The 23,291-nt window shown below is 33.9% G+C and overlaps 1 protein-coding gene across 1 annotated transcript in view; it reads right to left on the reverse strand.

Moving 5' to 3' along the window:
* The window catches only part of LOC119839737 (histone-lysine N-methyltransferase ash1-like), a 32,466-nt gene extending 13,737 nt beyond the window's left edge, over positions 1 to 18,729 (reverse strand). The window contains exons 1-3 of the mRNA XM_038366171.1: positions 17,824 to 18,729; positions 756 to 947; positions 1 to 136 (exon numbers count right to left, since the gene is read on the reverse strand). Of these exons, the coding sequence (XP_038222099.1) occupies positions 1 to 136; positions 756 to 947; positions 17,824 to 17,925 (430 nt within the window). The 5' untranslated portion in view covers positions 17,926 to 18,729. The remainder of the gene's footprint in view (positions 137 to 755; positions 948 to 17,823) is intronic.
* Between the last annotated feature and the right edge of the window lie 4,562 nt (positions 18,730 to 23,291).

The following is a 23,291-nucleotide window of genomic DNA, read 5'->3' on the forward strand; positions in this document are numbered from 1 at the left end:
CATTATCAGCGATTGATTTATCGTCGTTATCTGGCGGCGTGTTGTGCACGGAAAACGACGAGAAATTGGGCTGCTGCACCGGCGCGCTAGATGATTGTTCTGGAAATAGTTCCGCGAGGTCCGCATCGTCGATAACCTGTGGATTTATTTTGGTTAATTACGTCATCGTATAATCGACATCTTATGAATCCACTAAATAACACTTTAAGAATATATTTTCTGTTTAAAATGTAAAATGTAGACAACCGATATGTTCATATTATATTACAATACTAAATTTTAAAACAAATATTTTATACCACCAAAGGTTTAATTGGGATCGCAAATCAAAATTTTTCTCAACCTTATTAACTCAACTAGTTATAATATATTTACTTTAAAAGTCTGAAAAGGAAGTAAATTTGTAATTAACTTAATATTATGTTATTGGTTATAGAGCAAGATGATCCCAGGCCACTAGACGTCACGTCAATGTCATAATATAAGGATCGCATTTCTTTTTCGCGTAATGCAATGGAATGTACCAAAATACAACACGAAAAAGCAAATACCATATTGACATTTTACGAAGGTTGTGTCAAATAAATTGTCATTCCCCGACATTGTATAATATAATCGATAAAAAGGTTTTTTTCACACAGAGTATTAAAGCGTCTTATATCTGGAGGCAAGTGTCTGGGAATATGGAGGTCTTATTTTTAACTATATTGGCCACAATATAATAAGATGTTATTAGTGCAGATTGTGTCACATACCTGTAATTGACAAGCAGCTGCCAGGGCGACGTTTGAATCATCGGGCTGGTTATGGGTGGAACTGCCAGCTGCATCCGCAGTATCCGAATCCGACGATGAAGATGATGATGAAGACGATGACGACGATGACGACGACGTGGTAGAAGACGAGCTACTGCCACATACTACGCTCTCCGCTGTAGGTGATGCGAACTGTAACAAATATATTGAAAATTAAAAAGTGTAAAAAAAGTATAATTTTAACTGTCACATATGTTAAACTACTCTTAGTAACGAGAATGCTTTTATGCGGAATTGTTTAAACAAAATATATAATACACTATTCACTTATGAAATAAAGATATTCGTAATATCGATTCGAATAAATTATAATAAATTATTCTAAATCTACATCAAAATTAACGCCAATCTAAATTTGAACAAATCGCTACTTCAGTCGATGATATCAAATTATTCCAACAAGTTGCAGAATACTATAACAATAATAATCATATCGAGCGAGAGGTACTATTAGCCAGCAAGATTGATTCAGCGCAAATATTACCAACCGCTGTGTCGCAAGCTACCCTTCTGACCGCAATACTGCGCCCGTCTATTACATTTGCTAACAATCTTTAAATTCATTGATTTACCACTTATATGTCTTAAATCTTGAATATGTAAAAATAGTTCATGATATTTTGAAAATAAGTACAATAGATAGGTAGACCTTGTTGGTTGTTGTCATAATATAATCTAACTTGGTCCAATGCTCCAAAACGTATGATACCAAAGAACATAATTCAATGTAGGTTTTGAAACAATGTAGGTTTAAAATTCACCGTAATTAACATAAATTTTTAATTTTCTGAATAATGTAACAATCTGCTCTCACAGCGTTTCCGACCAAACTCCACCGAAACCCCCGTTTTTTTGTTATTTTTTCTTTGTATGATTGATGAGTGTCAATAGATCGTTCAGCATTTAAGCGTGCCGCTGCAGAACAAGGCCGCAGAATCAGCTCGTAAATAAAAAAAATAGTTTATTAACATGTAGCCCCTGAATGACAATAGCCATAATACTATACACCAATATTGTCTTTGAACAGTGTTATTTAAAATAATTGTTTTTGGCGCTTGAAAATTTGTTTTGAATACTATTCAATTTGCTCCCATACCACATGCAAAACATATTTATGTTAGCCACGATAGGTACCTATCGCTAATATAATTAAATGTGTTTTGCAGTTGAAACACTAAGGTATTTAAATCAGAAAAAAAAATTGAAAGTGGTAACTAACATTACTTCTATACTAATCAAATACAACGTAGGCGCTAATCAATAAGGCGGAAGGGCAAGCAACCCTTACATATCAAGGGGTCGAATTGCCGCGTGGCCCTTATCAGAGCTAGGATATCACACATAGCGTTTTTACACCATATAAACAAAAGGTAACTATAGGGAATCAAGAATGTACATAAATTAATACCACGAAAATAACATAGGCACAAATTTCACGAAACTTAACTAAACAAACCATTTCCAATGGTTTCGAAATTTAAAAAGATAAACAATAATAAACTTTCCGGCTACTTAGCCTTAGATAACAGCATACGTATTAAATTTTTAAATACAAATTTTAATTTTAGTAGTATGTGCCGTATCACATTAAAATTATTACTAACTACCTGTTCGCCCCGGATTCCCCTTGGTACCTACGTGACTCAGTGAACTTGTAGCTTACTACTGGTGAAATAATTTTTGATATTCGTCCTGTGGTTTTTGCTTGGAAACGTCAAAAACATACGAAAAATACAAGTTTCCTATTTATAATATTAGGGTAGATACATAACAAAATACGATTGAGAATGTATACATACTATTTATCATTAAATAACATTACCGTCGCTAACTTCGGTAGCGACGGTAATGTAAAAAGCAGTGGTGGCTCAGTGGTGAGAACCTCGGACTTCACGATAAGTCGGGGTTCGAGACCGGGCGAGCGTGCAGGAAATAAATTGATTTTTTAATTTATCTGCGCATGTGGATAACATCACCACTGCTTAAACGGTGAAGGAAAACATCGTGAGGAAACCGGCATGTCCAAGAATTAAAAATTCGACGACATGTGACATCTGCCAACCCGCACTTGGCCAGCGTGGTGGATTATGGCCTGAACCCTCATAGGAGGCCTATGTCCCAGTAGTGGGAACATATATGGGCTGATGATGATGATGATGAACATTACCGTGCAATTGATTTGTCTTAATACAACTTGGCACATAGTGGTTACATGAACAAATATGTAATCCTAAAGCATTTGAAGACAATATGCTAACGGTGCCTATGTGCCTATTGCGAGTCGGCGCCGACACGAATATCACATTAACCACCTCGTGATCCGCGGAGATTTATATCTGACAGCCAGTCAAACAAACACAAAACATTACCGTATCGTAGGTTTAAATGTCGATTGTGAAAGTACTTTCATTTCATACAAATTGTAACCTTTAGACGCCATCGTGCATAAGCGTATTTAGTTGCATTCAGATAAATTATTTATTTCTAGATGAACCTGTGAACTTCATATCACCTGCATTTACATTTGTGGAAATTATATTACGTACTTTATCGATCATACATTTTACATTTGTGAAAATTATATTACAAATTTTTTAAACCCTCCAAGCATTCCCGAGTTTTAGCGAGACGAACATACAGCAATTGATTTTTATTTAAAATATGATTTACTACAGATTATAACAGTTAATAACTTTTAATACTTCTTCAAAATTCACGGTAAATTACCCGGACCTAGACCATAGGCATTTGGCACAAAATAAATAACGAACAACAACCGCTAGTAGTAAACAATTTTTTGTGACTAACCTGGACGTTCACCTAGCGAGATGTATTTGAGTATGACTGTTGGTATAAAATTACATTCACTGCTGTATTATCTACTATCTCTAAGCAATAAATAGAAATACAATTATTTTAAAATGAGGTATCTGTCATAAATCGACCAAAATACTAACTAACGTAATTACTTCTGTGTTGTACCATTGGCAGTCCATGCTATTATCAAGTCCGCTAAAAGTTTAAATTTATAATCGTCAATAATTTACTTGTATTCATTTAAGACGTTGATATGATTAGGTTAAAATAATGCAACAAACATTTCATGACAATATAACCCTGGCAATAGACACGTCTTATTGCGGTTATTTGAGACAAGGCGAAACTAACCAAACTAAATAGTTGATTGCACGAGTCATCGACCCCAAGCCAAATGTCGAGAACAATACTCATAATGGACCGCCTCAAAATGATCGAGTATTGAGGTTGATCTTGTAATAACATGATGAATAGAACAATAAAGATGTTCAAGATTTATTAGCATTGGCGCTGCATCTATGACGTTTGTGTCAATCCTCAATCTCATATGATTAGAAAAAAACATGTAATTAAAAATTAAAATACAATACAAATAATTATAGTTTTGTAAAACTCTTATAAATAACCAGAACATAACAAATATATCTGAACGATAAATTAATTGGGTAAAGCCGATTTAAAATCATTTTGAACAAAATTGAATTATTTCACAATTTAAACACGAGGGAAAATATTGATAAACGAAAACGTCATAAGCAATGCAAAGTGCGAGTCATTGAGGCCGTGAACTTGACAGCTGAAGACAATCGAACATCGGTGGGAGGCTGATCAAATTGCGCGGAAGGGCGAGAAAGGTCGTTCCGAGATGTATATGTATAACCAATAATCACGCGCACGCCCATCGTTATTTAACAAGCTATTCAATAAAAAATTGGTTTTCTTTGATTGATCCTGAATTGAATACAGTGGTTGAGCATGTGGAAAAACACATAATCGATCGAATAATGTACATCATTTGAAATAATTAAATGCAAACATAATTTTAAATTCCATTTTAACGAATTTTTTTGTAGCTCATAACAAGTTTTAATGTAAAAAGATGTGAGTTATAATCGGTATGTGAATAACAAATAATACGATTCCGGACTCGAAGGAAAAAATATAAGTATACGATGTAAAGTCAGTACGTAGTTCGATAGGTAATTTATTTCTGTGTTTCACAACGAACAAATTTTCTCACTGACGCCTGCTGTCAGGTTCGCCTTGCGATAATGTAGTTTCTTACTCTAAAGACCAATCAGCATAACATCGAAGTTTGAAATTCCCTCTTACAAACGGCTGCAAAAAGATCTCAATCCTGCGCAGTTATTGCCACTCGAGTTATTTGAGCGAATGTCTATAATACACGACGAGGCCGTATAGTCACGTAATTGGTAACGATTATTAGGAAAATATAATCTGCTGGCGGTTCACAAATCGTAGAATAACTGTATTACGAAAATGACGAGTTTAAACATACTGATGATATCGAGTAAGACCCTATTAATATCTCTACACTAAACAAGTAGGGGTTCGGCAAATATCAAATAATTGACATCCACTAGAAACAGGAAAAAGTTACAATAAAATAGTTTTAAATTAAGTAATACATGATTTTTACTTAAATATGGTACACAAATTAATAAACGAGATTTTGCGATTGACAGGAGTTGTATTAGTACTAGGAGTAGTAGGAGTTGTATAGTAGATATTGGTCTTTACATCGCAAACATAAAGCCTTAACTAGTCTAGAATTTACGAAAAAACGACAAATATAATATAAAATTAAAACTTAAGACGCTTAATAATTAAGAATTTTCCCCACCATTAAACAGATACAGTAATAAACGCGTTATCTCACAATTAAATTCACTGTCACCTGTATACATAAAAGTTTATAATGTATAAGTATAGAGTGTATAATAAATAAATAGTTGTGCACACAAAAATACAAAAAAACATTGTGATCGATGATCGAGCGGCTAATAAACATTTCGTGGCATTTTATTATTATCAATTTCATATTTTTTGTCACCACATAATATAGCACCTACGTAACATTTACAAACAGGGCTGCGAAAGCGATATTATCGCCTTACAAAATTTACAACTACGTTACAAGACGTATAATTTTGGCAAAGAGTCAAGATATCAACAATCAACTTAAAGCTTATCTACCTTGAAATATTCAAAGCAACTTCAATATTGTAGAGTTTTAGTCATTTTTAAGAGATGGTCTCAATTCGACTGCTTTTTTTATTTTTTAACTGTTATTCGGTGTATGTGTAGGTTGTAACCGATTGAAGTGAATCTTTTTGTGTATTGATAAAATTTGAAATTTGGTTCTAATATTCAAATTTGGAAAAAAAACAAATGTTACTTACATACTATATAAATTTCTAATTTGTAGTTTTTGTTTAAGGCACTTTTTGCCACACAACTTTTTGCAAATTGAATTCAGTACACACATGAAACATTGTTTAACGAAATTAAAATTCAGCTCCGTTCAATGTTGCTGGACATGTTATGACAATAATATTACCATTAGAACATAAAATGAGACATATAGCGAATAAATCATATATAGCGAATAAATCATTTGTAATGATCTCTCAGGCTAGACTCAAGAGCATAGCAATAGTAATAATATTAATTGGTAGCCCTGTAAAGCAGCTATCCGGTGGCGGTTGATTGTACTCATCAAGGATTTCTTCACTCAAGGACGGTGTCGGCTAGACGTAAGCAGTCGATCGACTCTTATTATTTCTCCCAGACACATCTTGTTTTTGTCTTATCTCATTTATATTCATGATACAATATCGACGGTTAATCTTTTTTTTTTGTGCCAAGCCTGTTGCTAATCCCTTTGACCATATTTGTTATTGACATTACAATTTATATACATTTAAGGTATATAATATGATGAAATGTATGAATCCTTTGATAGTTAGTCTAGTTGTATCTAGAATTTAAAATATCCTCACGATAAATAGTTCTCATAAACATGCAAACACAAGACCACAATTAGCTGGAAATAAATTAGTCATGGGTTACTAAAATATAACATTTCAAGGTTCCCATAATGTTTAACACATGTTTGAGTATCAATTAAAGCCCCGGATCCATGCGAGCAGTGTGTCGAGTAACTGGATTACAAATCAATGCTGTGAAACTAATATTTAAATCGCTTTTTATAGATACAGGCCCACTTTCTTTCCCTCATCCTTCCCAATCCATTCATTTATCACCATCCTCTATTCTATCCTTATTTCTTACTCATTAAACATGGGCAATGCATTTGCAGGTTTCTGTAAATATTCAGGGGCGGAAGTGGTCACTTACCATATAGCCCGCTCTAACATAAAAATAAAAAAAAACAATAAAAACTGAGTATCAACAAAAACGATTGAGTAAATTTATCTGTAACGGTTCAGTCACCTCAAAATAGAAAATGTGCGAACCTCATTGTCTGCTAATTTTTTTGTGGCATATGGTTGATACGTGGCAACGTGCATATGCTCATTCAGAGTTTGATAAAGCTAAAACACTGATTCGTGGTATTGACCATGACCAGTCATATAACAAGCTACCGCCTCGACTTCTCTGTGGTACCTTTATAGCACTTAACACTCAGAGATCACGTACATATTCAAAGGTGAAATAGCTTTCGAGTTCGAATCAGTCCAATAGTTACTGAGATTAGTGCTTACATACAAAGAAGGAAACAAACTCTTCAGCTTTATATCTTATATCTTTAAACGAGCAATTCTTGTATATATATATAATATATAATTGGAATCTCGGAATTGGCTCCAACGATTTTCATGAAATTTAGTATATAGGGGGTTTCGGGGCGATAAATCGATCTAGCTAGGAATCTTTTTTAGAAAATGTCATATTCGTGTTTTATCGACTTAAATTTAAAAAAAAAGATAATACCGAGCAAAGCTCGGTGATCCAGGTACTTATTAATAATAAGTACAAATAACAGTAACAACAGAATTACTTGAACTGGTTGAAACGATTCAAGAGTAAACACGAATGTATTTATCATGTCAACAAAAATGCACTTCAAGTGAGTCCGAAATAATATTGAAAAGATGACGCAAGAATATGCGGACTACCAACCGGACTCATTGTACGTACGTAACCCCAAGGACATCGTTCCCGTGCTTTAATTACAGATATTTACATACAAGATAATATCATCCTTTTTCGTAAATCAACATACCTTTGTCGTTTATCTATTCATTTTCAAAATGCATGGAAATTTTACAAATTGACATGTACCTGCAAATATCATTGGTAATTATAAATAATTACTCATTGATGCCGGTGTCAATTGTCTAGTCTAAGTGCATTCTCATTTAACAAGAATCTCATTCTAGATACACTGTATTTTAAATACGAGCGCATAAATGTAATAACGCTCTTAACCTCGGTATATCCTCTAACTGATGTGTGTTAAGTTGTATTTTCCATACCATAACATTATGCATCTTATGAAATCTATCTACAATATTTACGAAATAAATATCAATAATTTGATCAAAAATAATAGGCAAATTAGCTGTTTCATGACGCTGCAGTTCAAAACAACCGTTGGCTAAATGAAATTGACCGGTTAACGCATGATAATGTGGGTGGTTGTAGTGTACAGTTCTTATTACCTACCGATGATTATAATGAGAAGATAATCTATTCTAGCTTGTCTAGCTATTCAAGCTTATAGATTTGAAATGTGTATTTGAGAACGGGAGCTTATTTTAATAACAGCAGTGCAAAGTGTAAATGATATATTTCAGTTAAGAAAATTTGTTTCGTCTTAATAAATGAAATGATTTACTCTCGAACACATAATTGGACATCGGAACACATGTAGTGGCTGTGGTTTTGCGTGTATTACACACCCGTGATGTGCAAACAATACGTCACGTCTATAACCACAAGATTAATGCATTGTGAAAAGCGTAGGCCACGTATTTGCCGCACTATACTCTATAGGTCACAGCATTTCGTTGTCAACCTTCTATTATGGAAATATTTTATGTATGGAATTATGATGAGATAATTTTAAGTATAGTGAATAAAATTATCCTTCATTAAAATGTTATGGACGTTTATGAGTTTTAAAATGCTATGATTTTTTTATACCATCGATTAATGTTCTAAAGTATTTTATCTTGTTAGCTTAATAAAACACTTACAATGCCCAACAAGATAACCAGATTACAGAGACAAGTTATGTGACGAAATTTATTGCTCATACATATTCAATTTAGACTGCGTAAATTTGTTAAATGAAGCTTCTACTTACTATATTTTACAAAAATTACCAATATACATGCCAGTTAAAATAGGATTTATAACTTAACAAGGCAGAGGAAACAAAGATCTGTAATAGAGCTGCCAAATGAGTGTGATGAGCAATCGCAAATAAAACATGTGGCTGTCTGCCTTATAGACGGAAGCCATACATCCATTACGTATACTCGTTAAAACTATTTTTCATTGTATCTTACATACGACTATATGTATAAATATGCTTGTATATTTATATCACATATTCTTTTCATTGGACACAAAGAGAATTTTAAATTGGCCTTAATTGTTTTTAATACCTCTTTAAGCGTTATCAAATGCGGTAATTGAATTAAACTACACGCATATGTATTTCTTCAAATTACAATGCATCTCAAAGCAGTATATGTACAGTTATGATTCATGAATAAAGATCTTAAGTTATTATCGTATGTACTAGGAACCCTCATAGTTAATCTTAAAAAAAAAACTTTACCGTTTATTAAGACCAGGGGAGTTATTGAGATGTCTTAAAGCAGTACTAATTCCAGCGTGGAAGAAGGTACGGCACGGTAATCTCCCAACAGCGTTACCTACTTTTATTCTTCTTATCAGCAATTTTCAACGTATGAAAAAATATTCAAAACATTAAATTATTTATAAAACAATTCTCCATTTTAGTAGTCTCAAATTGATTTTATGAGACGTATTGTCAGTTGAAACTTATTCTCTTTGTCACGTTTCGAACTCAAGTGCTACGCGACGCCGAAATAAAAACATGATTATATTTACGATCTTCATCGGATTCGCTATAAAGGCTATCAATAAAAAGAACACAACGATATTGTATTTAAGACTATAAACATGTAAGTCATTTAAAGGATACCATTTATTTATACGTTTTACTTAAAGTTACAATTATAATAATGCGCCAGTGATTTATAACATTTCATCTTTATCGTTTGATTTTGTTAATTCTTATCGAATTAAAATTAAACTTAGAAACCAATCCTACTGATAACTCATGCAGTTAGCTTAAATCAACATGCAAAGACAGTACAACTTTCAGCCAAGGAAAATGCCTATGTGTATCAATTATCACAACGCGGGGGCGGTGATAAAAAAATTGTAAGCGTATTGCCGCTAATAGCTGCTTGTAAAATAAGATAAAATGCACTCAATATCATGTAGGCATGAGCAATTTGTAAAGGAAAGGGCTGGGAAGGGTAAGGAATATGGATAGGGAAGTGAAACAGGTCTCCAACTCTCCCACTCACCGAACGAAACACAGTACCATGCTACTATTTACGCTGATCTGTGGGTACCTACTCCGGTGCGAAATGGCCCAATTCGAAGCATTCTCAGCTCCTTAAAAATAAAAACAGACAACTAACTTAACTTGATACCCCATACACAATATGCACGTAAATACTTTTAACATCTGTTTTGTATAATGGGAAGAGTATCGAAACATAACCAAGGTCAGATGCATAACATTATCCTTCAGACAGTGAGCAGTCGCGAGGGTTGGACCGGCCGTTCCAACCGGATTGACACCGTTGCATAATATAATGTATGAATCCCACCTTGTAACAACTAAGCCGTACGTTATCTTTGTGATGTAGGTACCTTCTTTATTCACGTTAATGAATATACACAAAGACTCGGCGATCTACCCATAACAAAAGTATAGTAATTTATTAAACGATAAATGCATTACACTAGATAACGCGAGAAATATAACTACGTTTTTAATTACTATTAAGTATTCTGTGATATAGCGTCCTAAAATTATTGACAAAGTATATTTCAAACTGATTTCTTCAAACAAATTTAACATAATCAATATATATCCTTATATCAATGTCAAAATCAATTAGCATTAAGTCCACGGTTAGGTGTAAATAAATAAACCAAGCTGCATCACTTCCACCATTATTTTATGCTGTCAAATATTACTTTTGTTATGGCTTTATACAACGGTTGCATTATTTTTTTAATTCACGCAATGGATTCGGGGTGTAGAGTCACGCCGGCGCCGCGTGTGACTCAGAATTAGGCGCCTATTACCATACCCGCGATCACAATCTACAGTGTCTGACCATTCCTAATTAAGGTGTACAAATGTAGGGTGATAAGCCAATGGAAAATGGTCAAAAACATCTAATAAAAATCTACTATTTTTGTTCGATATTGTGTATATCATTAATAAATTTATAATTCTTTGTATTTTGAATAGGATTTTTTTTTAAATACTGAAGGAATAAACGTTTTTTTACAAACACGTTAATTACTTTGAAAAAAATGAATAATGCATATTAAACAAAATATATAAAACAGCAATGGTGTGGCGGTAGCAGACAGTAGTATTCCGGGCGATGACAAGATACGCTGTGACTTCCTTATCCGTAACGCGATGTAATCGGCCTAAGAGCGATATCTAATTTGAATATCCAACGACTTGATAAATCTAGATTTACATATCTTCCCTGTCGGAATACGTAGCAGTCATGGGAATGATATTAATAACAGAACGTTCTTAATGCATATATCGTGGCACTTGACACATCCGTTTCAATTTTATAACAAAAAAGTATTTTTAGTGAATAATTTAGAGTTATATTATCCAAGTTGGTGTACCATTAATATCTGTTGTAGCATTTACGTTGAAATTCTCAAGAAATTCTCCTGAGTTCCCGAGAGGTTCAGATCGTGACTCCGCGTCGCGTTCGCTGCAATTTGCTTACCCATACAGTGCCGGTGCCCGCCGCTCTAATCATGTGTAAAATATTACTGTACCTCGTCACTGCAACACGGAATCGGGACGGCACGTCAAAAGTCACAGAGAAACTGTTCGAGATTAATTGAATGCGATAGCTAGTGCACGATTACCGTCGTCACTGAGGGAATACTTCGTACGTGATCTTCGAAACGAGCTTTATTTAATAACGCAAATGAATTTGCAGTGTTGGTAATAATACTCTAAAAGTTCGCATGTCTGCTTTATCAGTGGCTAGCAATGTCTCATAATATTTCTTAATGTTATAAGACATCCCTTTTGGTATAACCAAGCAAGATATACGTAAAAAAGACGAAGATTGGCGCGTCCCTGGATATCACTCCAAATTCTTGTTTTCATTTGGTCCCACCAAATGAAAACAACCTCTAAACAGTGGAATCGAAAACTTCGTTTTTGGGACGTCGATTGTAAACAAAAAAATTAATAAATAAAATTTAGCTAATACTACAATCTAAAATACATTTTGCAGGAATGGATAGAAGTAATTTACGTTTTATTTGTTTAACAAATTAATTAAGATATTAATTGTAGAATTACACAAACAAACAAACGCAAACGCAACAAGGAGAAACATAACATTATCATATGATGAATACATATAACAAATAATGATAAGGCAGGCGAGCTCTGGTATGAATCGCGTAGGCGGCAATCATCTGATACTATCTGTAAATAAGTGCCCTCTGCACACTTGATCAAGTCTGGTCTTAGTTAAAAGACACTGGCTACGTTGATATTCCATGTGAAATTATTTTATAGAAATTTTCATAGTTTCAACAATTTGATGTTCCGTATAAACATAATATTCCACATAACCATATACGTTCTAGAACGCTTCATATAGGTGAATAATTCAATAGTTATTGGTAAAGCACTTATGACAAAACAATATATTCAATTAAAATACTTCCTTGTTAACAATGAAATGTTTAATCATTCGGCTGCAGAATAATGCATAAAATAAGACCTCGTCTTGGAAATAAACAGTGGTCAATTACGCTGGTAGCGCCCGGCTTTGTGGCGCATTCAGAAACAATCGAAGCGGTGCGATGGGCGAGATACCGGCCCGTAATAACTCTAATGGTGAGATAAGACCGCCACTGCTTTGCTACACGCTGTACCAAGCGCACAAATGTACCAACACACTGCGTACATTATACTTTAATCAGATGTGATACTACCGTCACACACATAGGTGTTAATTTAATTTTAATTTTACTCTAGGTATAGATATTTTTATGGAACACTAAGTATGAATAAGAGAATTAACGCATCTGGATTTTATTATTGCTTGGAAGTTTTGTGATGCGATGCACAGCGGTACCAGTTTACGCCGACAACCATGTAAACGATTTATTCCCGAGCCTCGTTTTGCATTGCTCGAGAGAAAGCAAGGGCTGGTATCATTTTAATAGAACTTGCTAAATATTCATTGAGTAAAAAAATATCAAATTATTAAATTATTAATTTTAAATGAGAAAACGTGTGATTATTTATCACACATATAAGAATTCGTGGGAAATCGTTTATGACTACGTTATTTTAATACACGGTTGAAGAGGTTGCGTCAATAATAAAGGCCGATTTATTATACTTACTATCTGGTCATCTATTTCTATGTAAACAGGTGTTCTACCGTCAACCCTACAGTAGCGAGTTGCGCAGTTGTCACAAGGGGCTATATGAAACAAGCCAACACTAGATGGTTGTGAGACCGGCTTATCCCGACTCCCGATACCCTACTCAACGCTTCGTTAATAACTTGTACTTGCCGCTTATAAACTTGAATCTTAAAATACAAATCCACTTTTAATATATTATGCCGTGCCGTTAATTTACAAGCTGAACAAAAAATTCATCAAATTACGAAATTGCGTCGAATTTAAAGATGTGATGCCATCTCAACGTTCATAGCATAAAGTGCATGTAAGGGTATACATATTTTTAATTGGCATGTGAGGAGCCTGATTGAGAGCGTTTATTATTAACACAACGAGCCCGTATGAGGGTCGGCGAATTGTTTATAAAGCGGTCGATTGAATATAAGTAAGCAGCAGTGGTGCGTAAAATCGATGTGACCAAGTGCGACCTGAGAACATATCGAATATACATAGCACTCTCTCATATATACAAGTCTCTGGCATTCCCTCACAACTTCTACCTTAACTTTTTCGCTTTAAGCATTTCACCTTCGTATGCAACGTTCACAGTGCTTAAATCGCAATTTACATGATAATCATAAGTGTTTTTAAACACATGACAAGAATGCACTCTAAAGATCTCCACGGCAAAGGAACTCGTCTGTTATTTTAATAGAATCATTATTATCCATCTGTCCAATGTAACTGGGAATGCAATGCGATCGTCTATTTTCACAGAACAAGAGTCTATAATCGTTTATGTTCATAGACGATAGTCTAACCGGTTTAAACAGCGAGACGAGGCGAAGGAAATCAATGCTTCGTATAATGATCAAGTTTCGAGTAGGATAGTTTGCATTAAACTTATATATAAGCGCATCGATTAAATGATCGGCGCAGCACTCAGTTGTGTATGAGATTGCGCACTTTTTGCGGATGTCACCAAAAGCCGACATTCGCCGCTTCAAAGGTGTCCAACCGGTTTAGTAACCATCGCCTCCCGTCGTCATATGCGCGTCTACAAATTCAATACTCGTCAAATACCGCAAAATGCAATACAACCACTACGCTGTGTAAAGCCACCATTAATAAAGGCAAGCTGAGAAATTTAATGCGCCCTCAATTACCAACCACATTTTAATATTTATCACGACATTGTCAAAGCTTGCAAGCATGTTATAGGTATCTTTATGAAATAGTCGGGATCCGGCTCCATGGTCATGTGAAACATACACACTTTCCGATTTATAACAAATTTGTAAGTATTTTCAAATACATGTGACAACGTCAATGTTAATTCAAACTATAAAATATCTTATACCTTTAAACGAGCAATTCTTGTATATATATATATATATATATATATATATATATATATATAATTGGAATCTCGGAATCGGCTCCAACGATTTTCATGAAATTTAGTATATAGAGGGTTTCGGGGGCGATAAAGCTAGGAATCTTTTTTAGAAAATGTCATATTCGTGTTTTATTCGTGTTTTTTTTTTCCTGACATCTATTGGTGAATAATAATACTATTTTGCTTCGTAGATAGCTGGACAACTGAAATAACACATAGGCACTTTTTATACCGATATTCCTACGGGATACGGACTTACGCGGTTTCAACTGCGGGTCACAGCTAGTATTTCTTTAATTCAAGGAACAACACTATAAAATTAAACTAATATAAATGATGAAGCAGAAATGAAGATGAAGAAGAAAATAAAGCCGTTGATAAATATTATATTGTAACAAAACAGAAAGTTGTATACATAATACGCTAATGTGGGTATACGTGTATGCGTACGTAATATATTTAAGTGAGTTGCATACGTAATGTAACTAAATCATAAAGCTTATTAAAATAATAACAGTACCTTTTCCTTCAGATAAAGGTTAGCTACAGGTATTGCATAATCAGTCATTAAAGTCCATGGTAATTACGATAAGTCATCGAACACAATCGAAAACAATAAACGAGGTAAAAAAGAAAAACCAGGAAATTAACCGTAAGTATTACTAATACCATGTCCACAGCATCTGTTTGGTCTGAGCGTTGATACAGCGAGTCGATGCGATAACAATCAGGAAGAGATGTAAATTGAACTGGAATGGTACCGTAATCTCGTTAAAGCTATTAGATACTCGAGATAAGATCTACAGGGCTTTAACTGCGACGCACATCAATCAGTGGCATGTACTATGGAACTAGCGAGCTTAGCTTCGATCAGCGATGGCCAGTGGCAGCTCCCTCCGTTTTCTTTATAATGAACGCGCACAGCAAAAACGAAAGCGTACAGACGCATAAATAATATTTGGACTTGCATAACATACAGGCATTATGATATAAATGTATCAAATATTTTGGAATTGAAAGAAATTCTGAAAGCGAGAAAAAAAAAACAGTGACTCAAAATAGTTTGTGTTTATCTAAAGAGGATATCAGATCGCAAACTCATATCCAAAAATATTTTATTACCTAATAACCGGACTTTAAAGACTAAACAGTATTATGTGCGTTTTTTATTTGAATTTACCTAAAAAATTTCGCTACGTAGGTACCGAACGTCTTTTGAACGTCATATATTGTTGTAAAGTTGATAATTTACCTGGATTTCATTAAAAACTTACGATTTGACACAATTAAAAAAGTTTCTTTTTTGTTGAATTCAAGGCTATTTGAAGGATAAATCTATTATGGAAAATATATATTTGAATAATAAACACAAGGTGTTATGAAACCTTCATAGCTAATACGAATAATAATGTACAGATGCAAAGCGCCATAATTTCGAAAAACCCCTCGAAAACAGACGCATTATGCAATCGCTTAATGTAGGTAGCCGTTCTATGTGACCAGAAAAATTGTTGCAATTGTGGCTGATGCTAATCACAGCTATATCAACAAATATTTCCTTTGAATTTAAGAAAGAAAAGGCAATGATAACAAATGATATTTACACTACGGATGTGTGCTCAGCGAATTTAAACACGCGACGCGGTCACGCTCGCTCGATCACAATTTCACGGTCAAATTGTATATATAAATTTGATCTGTCTATTTAGAGCTACTATAGAAAAGCTGGTTCCCAATGTTAATATCAATTCATTAAAACTTTGTAAATATAAATAGTATATACAATGTAACGAGTTCACTCGCAAGTCGCAAGAAAAAATCTAGACTATCTATAAATCGATAGGACTTTCACTGGTTAGTTGGTCTTTTAAGTGATAAGTAACTGGATGACCTTTGCTCGGTATTTTTTTTTTTTTTATAAATTGTGTTTTTTGGAAATTATATTTAAGTACTAATTACATACTAATAAAATGATGAAATATGAATAATATTTTTCATAATAAATTGGGACTACTCAAACGCCTCCTATTTGTTAAAAAAGTAAGTTTAAGTCGATATAACACGAATATGACATTTTCTAAAAAAGATTCCAAGCTAGATCGATTTATCGCCCCCGAAACCCCCTGTATACTAAATTTCATGAAAATTGTTGGAGCCGATTCCGAGATTCCAATTATATATATACAAGAATTGCTCAAAGATATAAGATTAGGGCTTCCTTTCTGTAAAAAAAGGCAAGAAAAAGACGCACTATTACGCCCACCAAAACATCTCATGGTACGTGCACATAATCGCAGGTGTCAGCTAATAATGCAAATAAAAACCGTGCTAATACGAGCATACTAATGTTAAACTGTCTTACATTTCAATGTTTACATTAGTCGCTGTGGAGTAATAAAATTTAATTTTGCGTGTCTGTGTTAGAACACGCAGGCGATAGGTGCCTATAGGTAACCAACAGTAAGTAGGTCTCTCGTATGAATAATGTTAAGATGGAAATCTCTATACGTTAACCAGAATGAATCATTAAAGCAAAATCGTTTAAAGTTAGATTACCATTTATAAACTCAGTATTTAATGAAATTGTAAATATTCGAATTAGTATATGTACTAGATATAAAAATGTAGTGTGTAAAAATACAGAATTGTAAATATCAATATTGAAATAAGAAATGGATGAAACAACTCATGGCTGTTATTCAGGTAGGTAATTTTATTAAGTTATTTTAAAATGTAATAATTTGAGTTTGCCGATTTACAAAAAATTACTAGTTAATTTACCTACGTACGTACGCAATCTACATATTTACTTCCTTCGAAATAATTTTTAAAAGCAGGTACTATAGTATTTTCATGAGTTTGATTTTACGCGAGTATTATATTCTAACGGCTATAAGTATTCAAAACGTTCAATAATGTAATGAATATATTGCGTTAAAAAGTCTTTAACTTCTAATCAACTTTTATTATAAAATAATACAAAATACAAGTTTACACAGGTCACCCAAAACCTACGCGAAGATTTTAAAGAAAAATAAAAAAAACTGGCACCTGACAGTCATGCTGGTCGTGGTAAGAGCTGACTAGTTGACTCACATACTCCCAGACTTCACCGGGAGCAGTCCAAGCCGCAGGAGTAGTTTCGTGTCTCATCGTGCATCACAAATAATTCACTGCATTCCCCTATGTTCTCACTTTTAAACACTATTTACTATTAGCAGGTATTGCTCACACACGCGAACTGTTGAAGAGCTATTTATATTGTTTTATCCTCAATCACGCGCAACTGGGTCGCGATCTACATAGCAAGCTGCACTAAAACGATGGAAGTTTGTAAACATTCGTTTCACTTTACGGGTAATTATTTTATTCCAGACATCCTTCTTCTGCACTGATGAAGACAAATTGCATGTGACGGAAAATAATATTAAAACCGATGAATACTAACACAATGTTTCAGATGAAATGAATAAACGAGTAAAACATTTTATCGAACATAATTATTAAGAGCACACACATAAATTAGTGATTTGCAGTGATGCGCGCAATCACAGAACAAATCCATCGGTTGTGCACGAATGCCAGTGATAACGCGCGACCTTGAGCCGTGTTGAGCAATTGATAAGAATTTTGGCAGACCCAGCAACAATTCTCTCTCTTCGCACGCTTATCGGATTATTTTTCATGTATTAATGCAGACACAATTATAACAAGTTCACTCGATGGGTAATAAACACACACAATTTATTAAATTGTAAAAAAATGGCAATGATCTTTTACATCATACTACGTAATTTATGGCGTTACCGGATATATACATTTATAATCTAAAATAATAACCGTCATTCATAAGGAACCAAACGAGTATCGTAAATAAATGTATATGCGCACATCACGGCACCGCATACGCAAACGTCAGATCGGGACGCGCGCGCGCTTTGTAACGAGCCTGCTAATGGCTGGCGCGACGCGTATTCGCGACCCCCACTCTGCCACTGTACGCGCTATCAAACCAGTTTACGTGAAAAATTTTAATTCCTTAACGCGGGTGACGACCGGTCGCGCTTTCCTCGCTCCGGCCTCCCCCGCGAGGAAAAAGCGCAGCGCCCCCGGGGCGCACCGGAAGTGCATGGCCGGCACGCGAACGGAGTGCACCCACCGCCTTAATTAAATGCTGCACGCTGCACACCTACCCTCTATACATTACACGCTTTTCTACAACCCAGTTATATCACTATTTACCAGGGCTTTCAAAATTATTTTTCAATTAAAACGCTTTTGCGAAATAAGCCTCATGTTTTTCATATAAGAATGAAGTAAAAATGATGAAATTCATAAATATGAAACGAAACATTGTATTTTAGAAAATTATGGAAACAATATGCTAATAAATAACTAGTCCAACATCGAGTGAACGACCGACCTGAAGATTTTTCGTAGGCGTTGCTAATTTGAATATTGATAGAATTCTCTAATATTATTTTCAAAAGGCCATATATTAGGTATTTTTATATATTTCGAAACAGGTACATTAAATCTCGTATATACAAATAAAAAAAATAAGTTATTGAAAGCCACGGTCTAAAATGTATTTGGTAATAAAATCAATTATTGTCACATTTGAATTATGAGATTAATATAATTCGGATAAAACCAATGTAGATACTCAATTTCCGTAATTGTGCTAAGTCGCGTAGGCGTCATAGCGAATTCTCTGAGTGCCGATAGACATGGAATCGATAGATGAAAATAAGGTCAGGAATGCAAACGTGGCTCGACTTTCTCCTTGCAACATAAATCGACTGCTTGAAATGATTTGCGTCGTAAAACAATTGCTTTGTAGTAACATGTATTTATGCGTAACTTATGTTAATGATTATCCAAATACTCGTAGTAGAAGGTGTTTATCGCAATACAAAAATATTACTAGAATGTTATATGTAGCAGTATTTTGTGTAAAAAGTACTCATATTTACAAATTCTAATTTAATGTGGGTAAGCATTGAATAATGGAATAGGAACCCTAAAAATACTTCTAACTCGATATTAAGTACATTATTTGATAGATTTCACAATGATTCAAAAATTTGTTGTGGATTTTATAACGAATACGTAGAATGTAGGTATATATTTATTTAAAAAAATATGTCACTTTAATCACTGCGTTCTATAAAAATAGACGTTTTCATCAGAAAACTTCGACTATTTTTACATAGAGATAAAATAATAATCTATCTATCTAAATAAATCTTAAATCTATGCGTTTAATTTTATAAATTATTAATTTAATACGGGTGGATTTGGCTACGGGTTTGAATAGATAATAATTCAAGAAGAAACTTTATATGTATATGACGGAGCATCATCATCAGCCCATATATGTTCCCACTGCTGGGAGACAGGCCTCCTATGAGGGTTTAGCAGTGGTGGCTCAGTGATGAGAACATCGGACTTCAAAATCGATAAGTCGGGGTTCGAGACCGGGCGAGCGTGCAGGAAATAAATTGATTTATCGATTTTTCTGCACATGTGGATAACAACACCAATGTTTAAAAAAGTGAAGGAAAACATCGTGAGGAAACCAACATGTCCAAGAATCTAAAGTTCGACGACATGTTACATCTACCAACCCGTAATTTGCCAGCGTGGTGGATTATGGCCTGAACCCACATTGGAGGCCTATATAACGCGGCGGGTGGCTAATATACTATACATAGAGTTTAGAACTTATTGTATAACGTCCTACGCCCTGGCTTCGTCGTGAGTCCAACTCACACTTGACCGGTTTTTTTAAGTCGCTATCCTTATTCGTAATCAGTACATTGAGAGACAGTTCCAACAAACCAAAAATCATTAAATTCCGTTGAGTCATTCCTGAGTTACCTAATAGTGGTGTAAGTTAGACGATATTGTAGGTACTAGGCGTGGACTTTCTTTAAATAAGTTTTTACCTACCTACTTTGCGAAAAGAATATGTATCAGAATTATTATAATAAAAACTCAAAGGCAACATCAATGATCAATTATAATTTTTACGATAACACAACCGTAATATGCAGTGCGCAGTACTTCATTTTAAACTACGCAATAAAACGCATGATATTTTTATTTCATTGTTATTCAAAAATATTACATTAACAATGTAGCGGGCTTTATATATACCATTCAAGCATTAACTGGGGTGCTCGTCTTTATCAATTCTCATCGTTTAACTACTAAGTAAACGTGTGGTAAATATAAGTATATGTGAATATAAAAACTGGATTAGTCAACATCACAAAGAAGTTGGGGTACCTATTGAATAACCGAATCTTATAGGTAACCCTTCCTATTCATATTCCCCTATTTTAACCCAAAATATGCATTAAAAAGGGTAAGAAACAGCGACAAGTTAAATAGCCACACATTCGTTGAAAACGGGCGTGTTTCAAAGAAATACACTATTACTTATTGTAATTAAATGTATCATGCAAACCACTCGTTACCTTTAAAGGGCCATTCGTAAGCTCTCTTAAATAGATTTTTAGGAAGTCACGATACCTAATAATGAAATACCTACTTAATTATAAAAATGGTATGCACAATATATTTATGACAATGGAAGAAATTAAACGATCGATATTTAGAAAATGAAGATTAACCTTTCACATTACCAATGTCAACTACTTCAACATCAACTACTTTTTACGTTATTTTAAATACAAAAAAGCGAGACAAGATTACCACTGCAGTATTTGCAAAACTTAAAAACATTAATTGAAGCATTTTATATTCTTACGAGGGAAACAATAAACTTTAAAAACCCCTATCGATTGTTTGACACACATTTTTTCTATTACAATATTTATCTAAATCCTAAATACTAACTGACCCATACAACTACGTCTCCTCTCAAGATATAGCCAATGCCTTCCTCGATAAATGGACAATCCAATACAAAAGTATTTTTGCAATATGAACCAATATTTCTTTAGATTAGCGCGTTTAATCAAACAAACATCAATATTGTATAACATCAATAGTTATAGAATAACTCAAGTATCTTTGTTTATTTGAAGCTTATTTACATGATACTAAGACATAAATAATAATCTTATTGATGTTTTTTAATCCTCAGAATTGGTAAACCGATTTTAGTAGGACTTTCATAGCATAATAGACGAGTTTTGTGTTTTTAGGGAAATATATTATAGTTGACATTTTAAAATAACAGTTAGCTACTGAGATTCAGTTAATCAGATACATAATAAGAAGCTTTTCATTGTGCCTCTGTCTAATTTATTTATTCGTTTGTTTAAAACACTTTATTGTATAGTAAAAAAAATACACAAAAATGTAAATTAACCAGAGGCATAGTGAGCATCATATTTCTAAATCCATTAACTTTATCATGAAATGTCATAGGACTTTTTTTATTTGTATTCATCATCATCATCATCAGCCCTTATATGTTCCCACTGCTGGGACACAGGCCTTCTATGACGGTTTTTATTTGTATTGCAACAAAGAAAAAAATTGTCTAGTTAAAAAATAATAGATAGATGCAATTGTAAAAAATTCGGTTTAAACTATTAGACTACAGGCCCATATAGAAAAAATTACGGGTCATTTGAACCACCAGGTGACCTATCTAGAACGATATAAGGGCATAAAATAATAAGATTCAGCACTATGCCGTCACTTGTAAGCTGTCCAACTGAGTGCAGGTGAGAATTCAAAAGTACAGGTAGAGTGAGTACATTTTGGTCACATGTTTTTGTACGGCATTCTTACCACCGATAAGATCCATTAAAAATAATAAGAAAACGCGCAGTGCCGTAAAAAAATGGTGCGCCACAAAGTCGGATTTATTTTTTATTTTCCGACAATTACCGGGGTAAATTTGGTCATTTGATTTTGTACGGCATCTGCGTCATACTATTTCAATACTGCTTCTAATCCATTATTCCGCAACGCCGTACAAAAATCATGCGACAAGGGGAGAAAATAGACGGTTGCAATCCCCTCTCTTTCCGTAGTCCAGGGGGTGATTTGACACAACATGAAATATATTTATTTTAAAAGTATTTTATGTATAGATAATATTTTTTTGTGCGCCGTACTTTTTCGTTGGTTCAAAGAGGAAAAAAAACTGAAAAAGAAAAAATCCATATAACGAAATATTTTTTTCAATTCAAAAAACACAAAAATTGTTACATGTCTGCTAATTTCAGTATCATAAGTACTCGCATATTTTTGGATTGACGTTCTGTTACGACGTTTAGCATTTGTAGGGAATATCGTATTATATGCGGATGTACTCGGCTTGGACCCGAGTAAGGTGTTTGCGTACACTCACACAAAAACACGAGCGAGCTCGTAAGAATCTGTTTTTTTTTTTATATTGAAAATAACTTGTTAGTGTGTTAATTTATATACATATATATATATATATATATAATTTTTTTTTTTCCTGTCACTCCTCCAATTTTAAAAGACCTTCAGTCCGAATATAGTCAAGACTTTGCATCAATAATGTT

Source organism: Zerene cesonia, chromosome 4 (assembly GCF_012273895.1).
Source record: "Zerene cesonia ecotype Mississippi chromosome 4, Zerene_cesonia_1.1, whole genome shotgun sequence".
In the NCBI taxonomy this organism is placed as follows: domain Eukaryota; kingdom Metazoa; phylum Arthropoda; class Insecta; order Lepidoptera; family Pieridae; genus Zerene; species Zerene cesonia.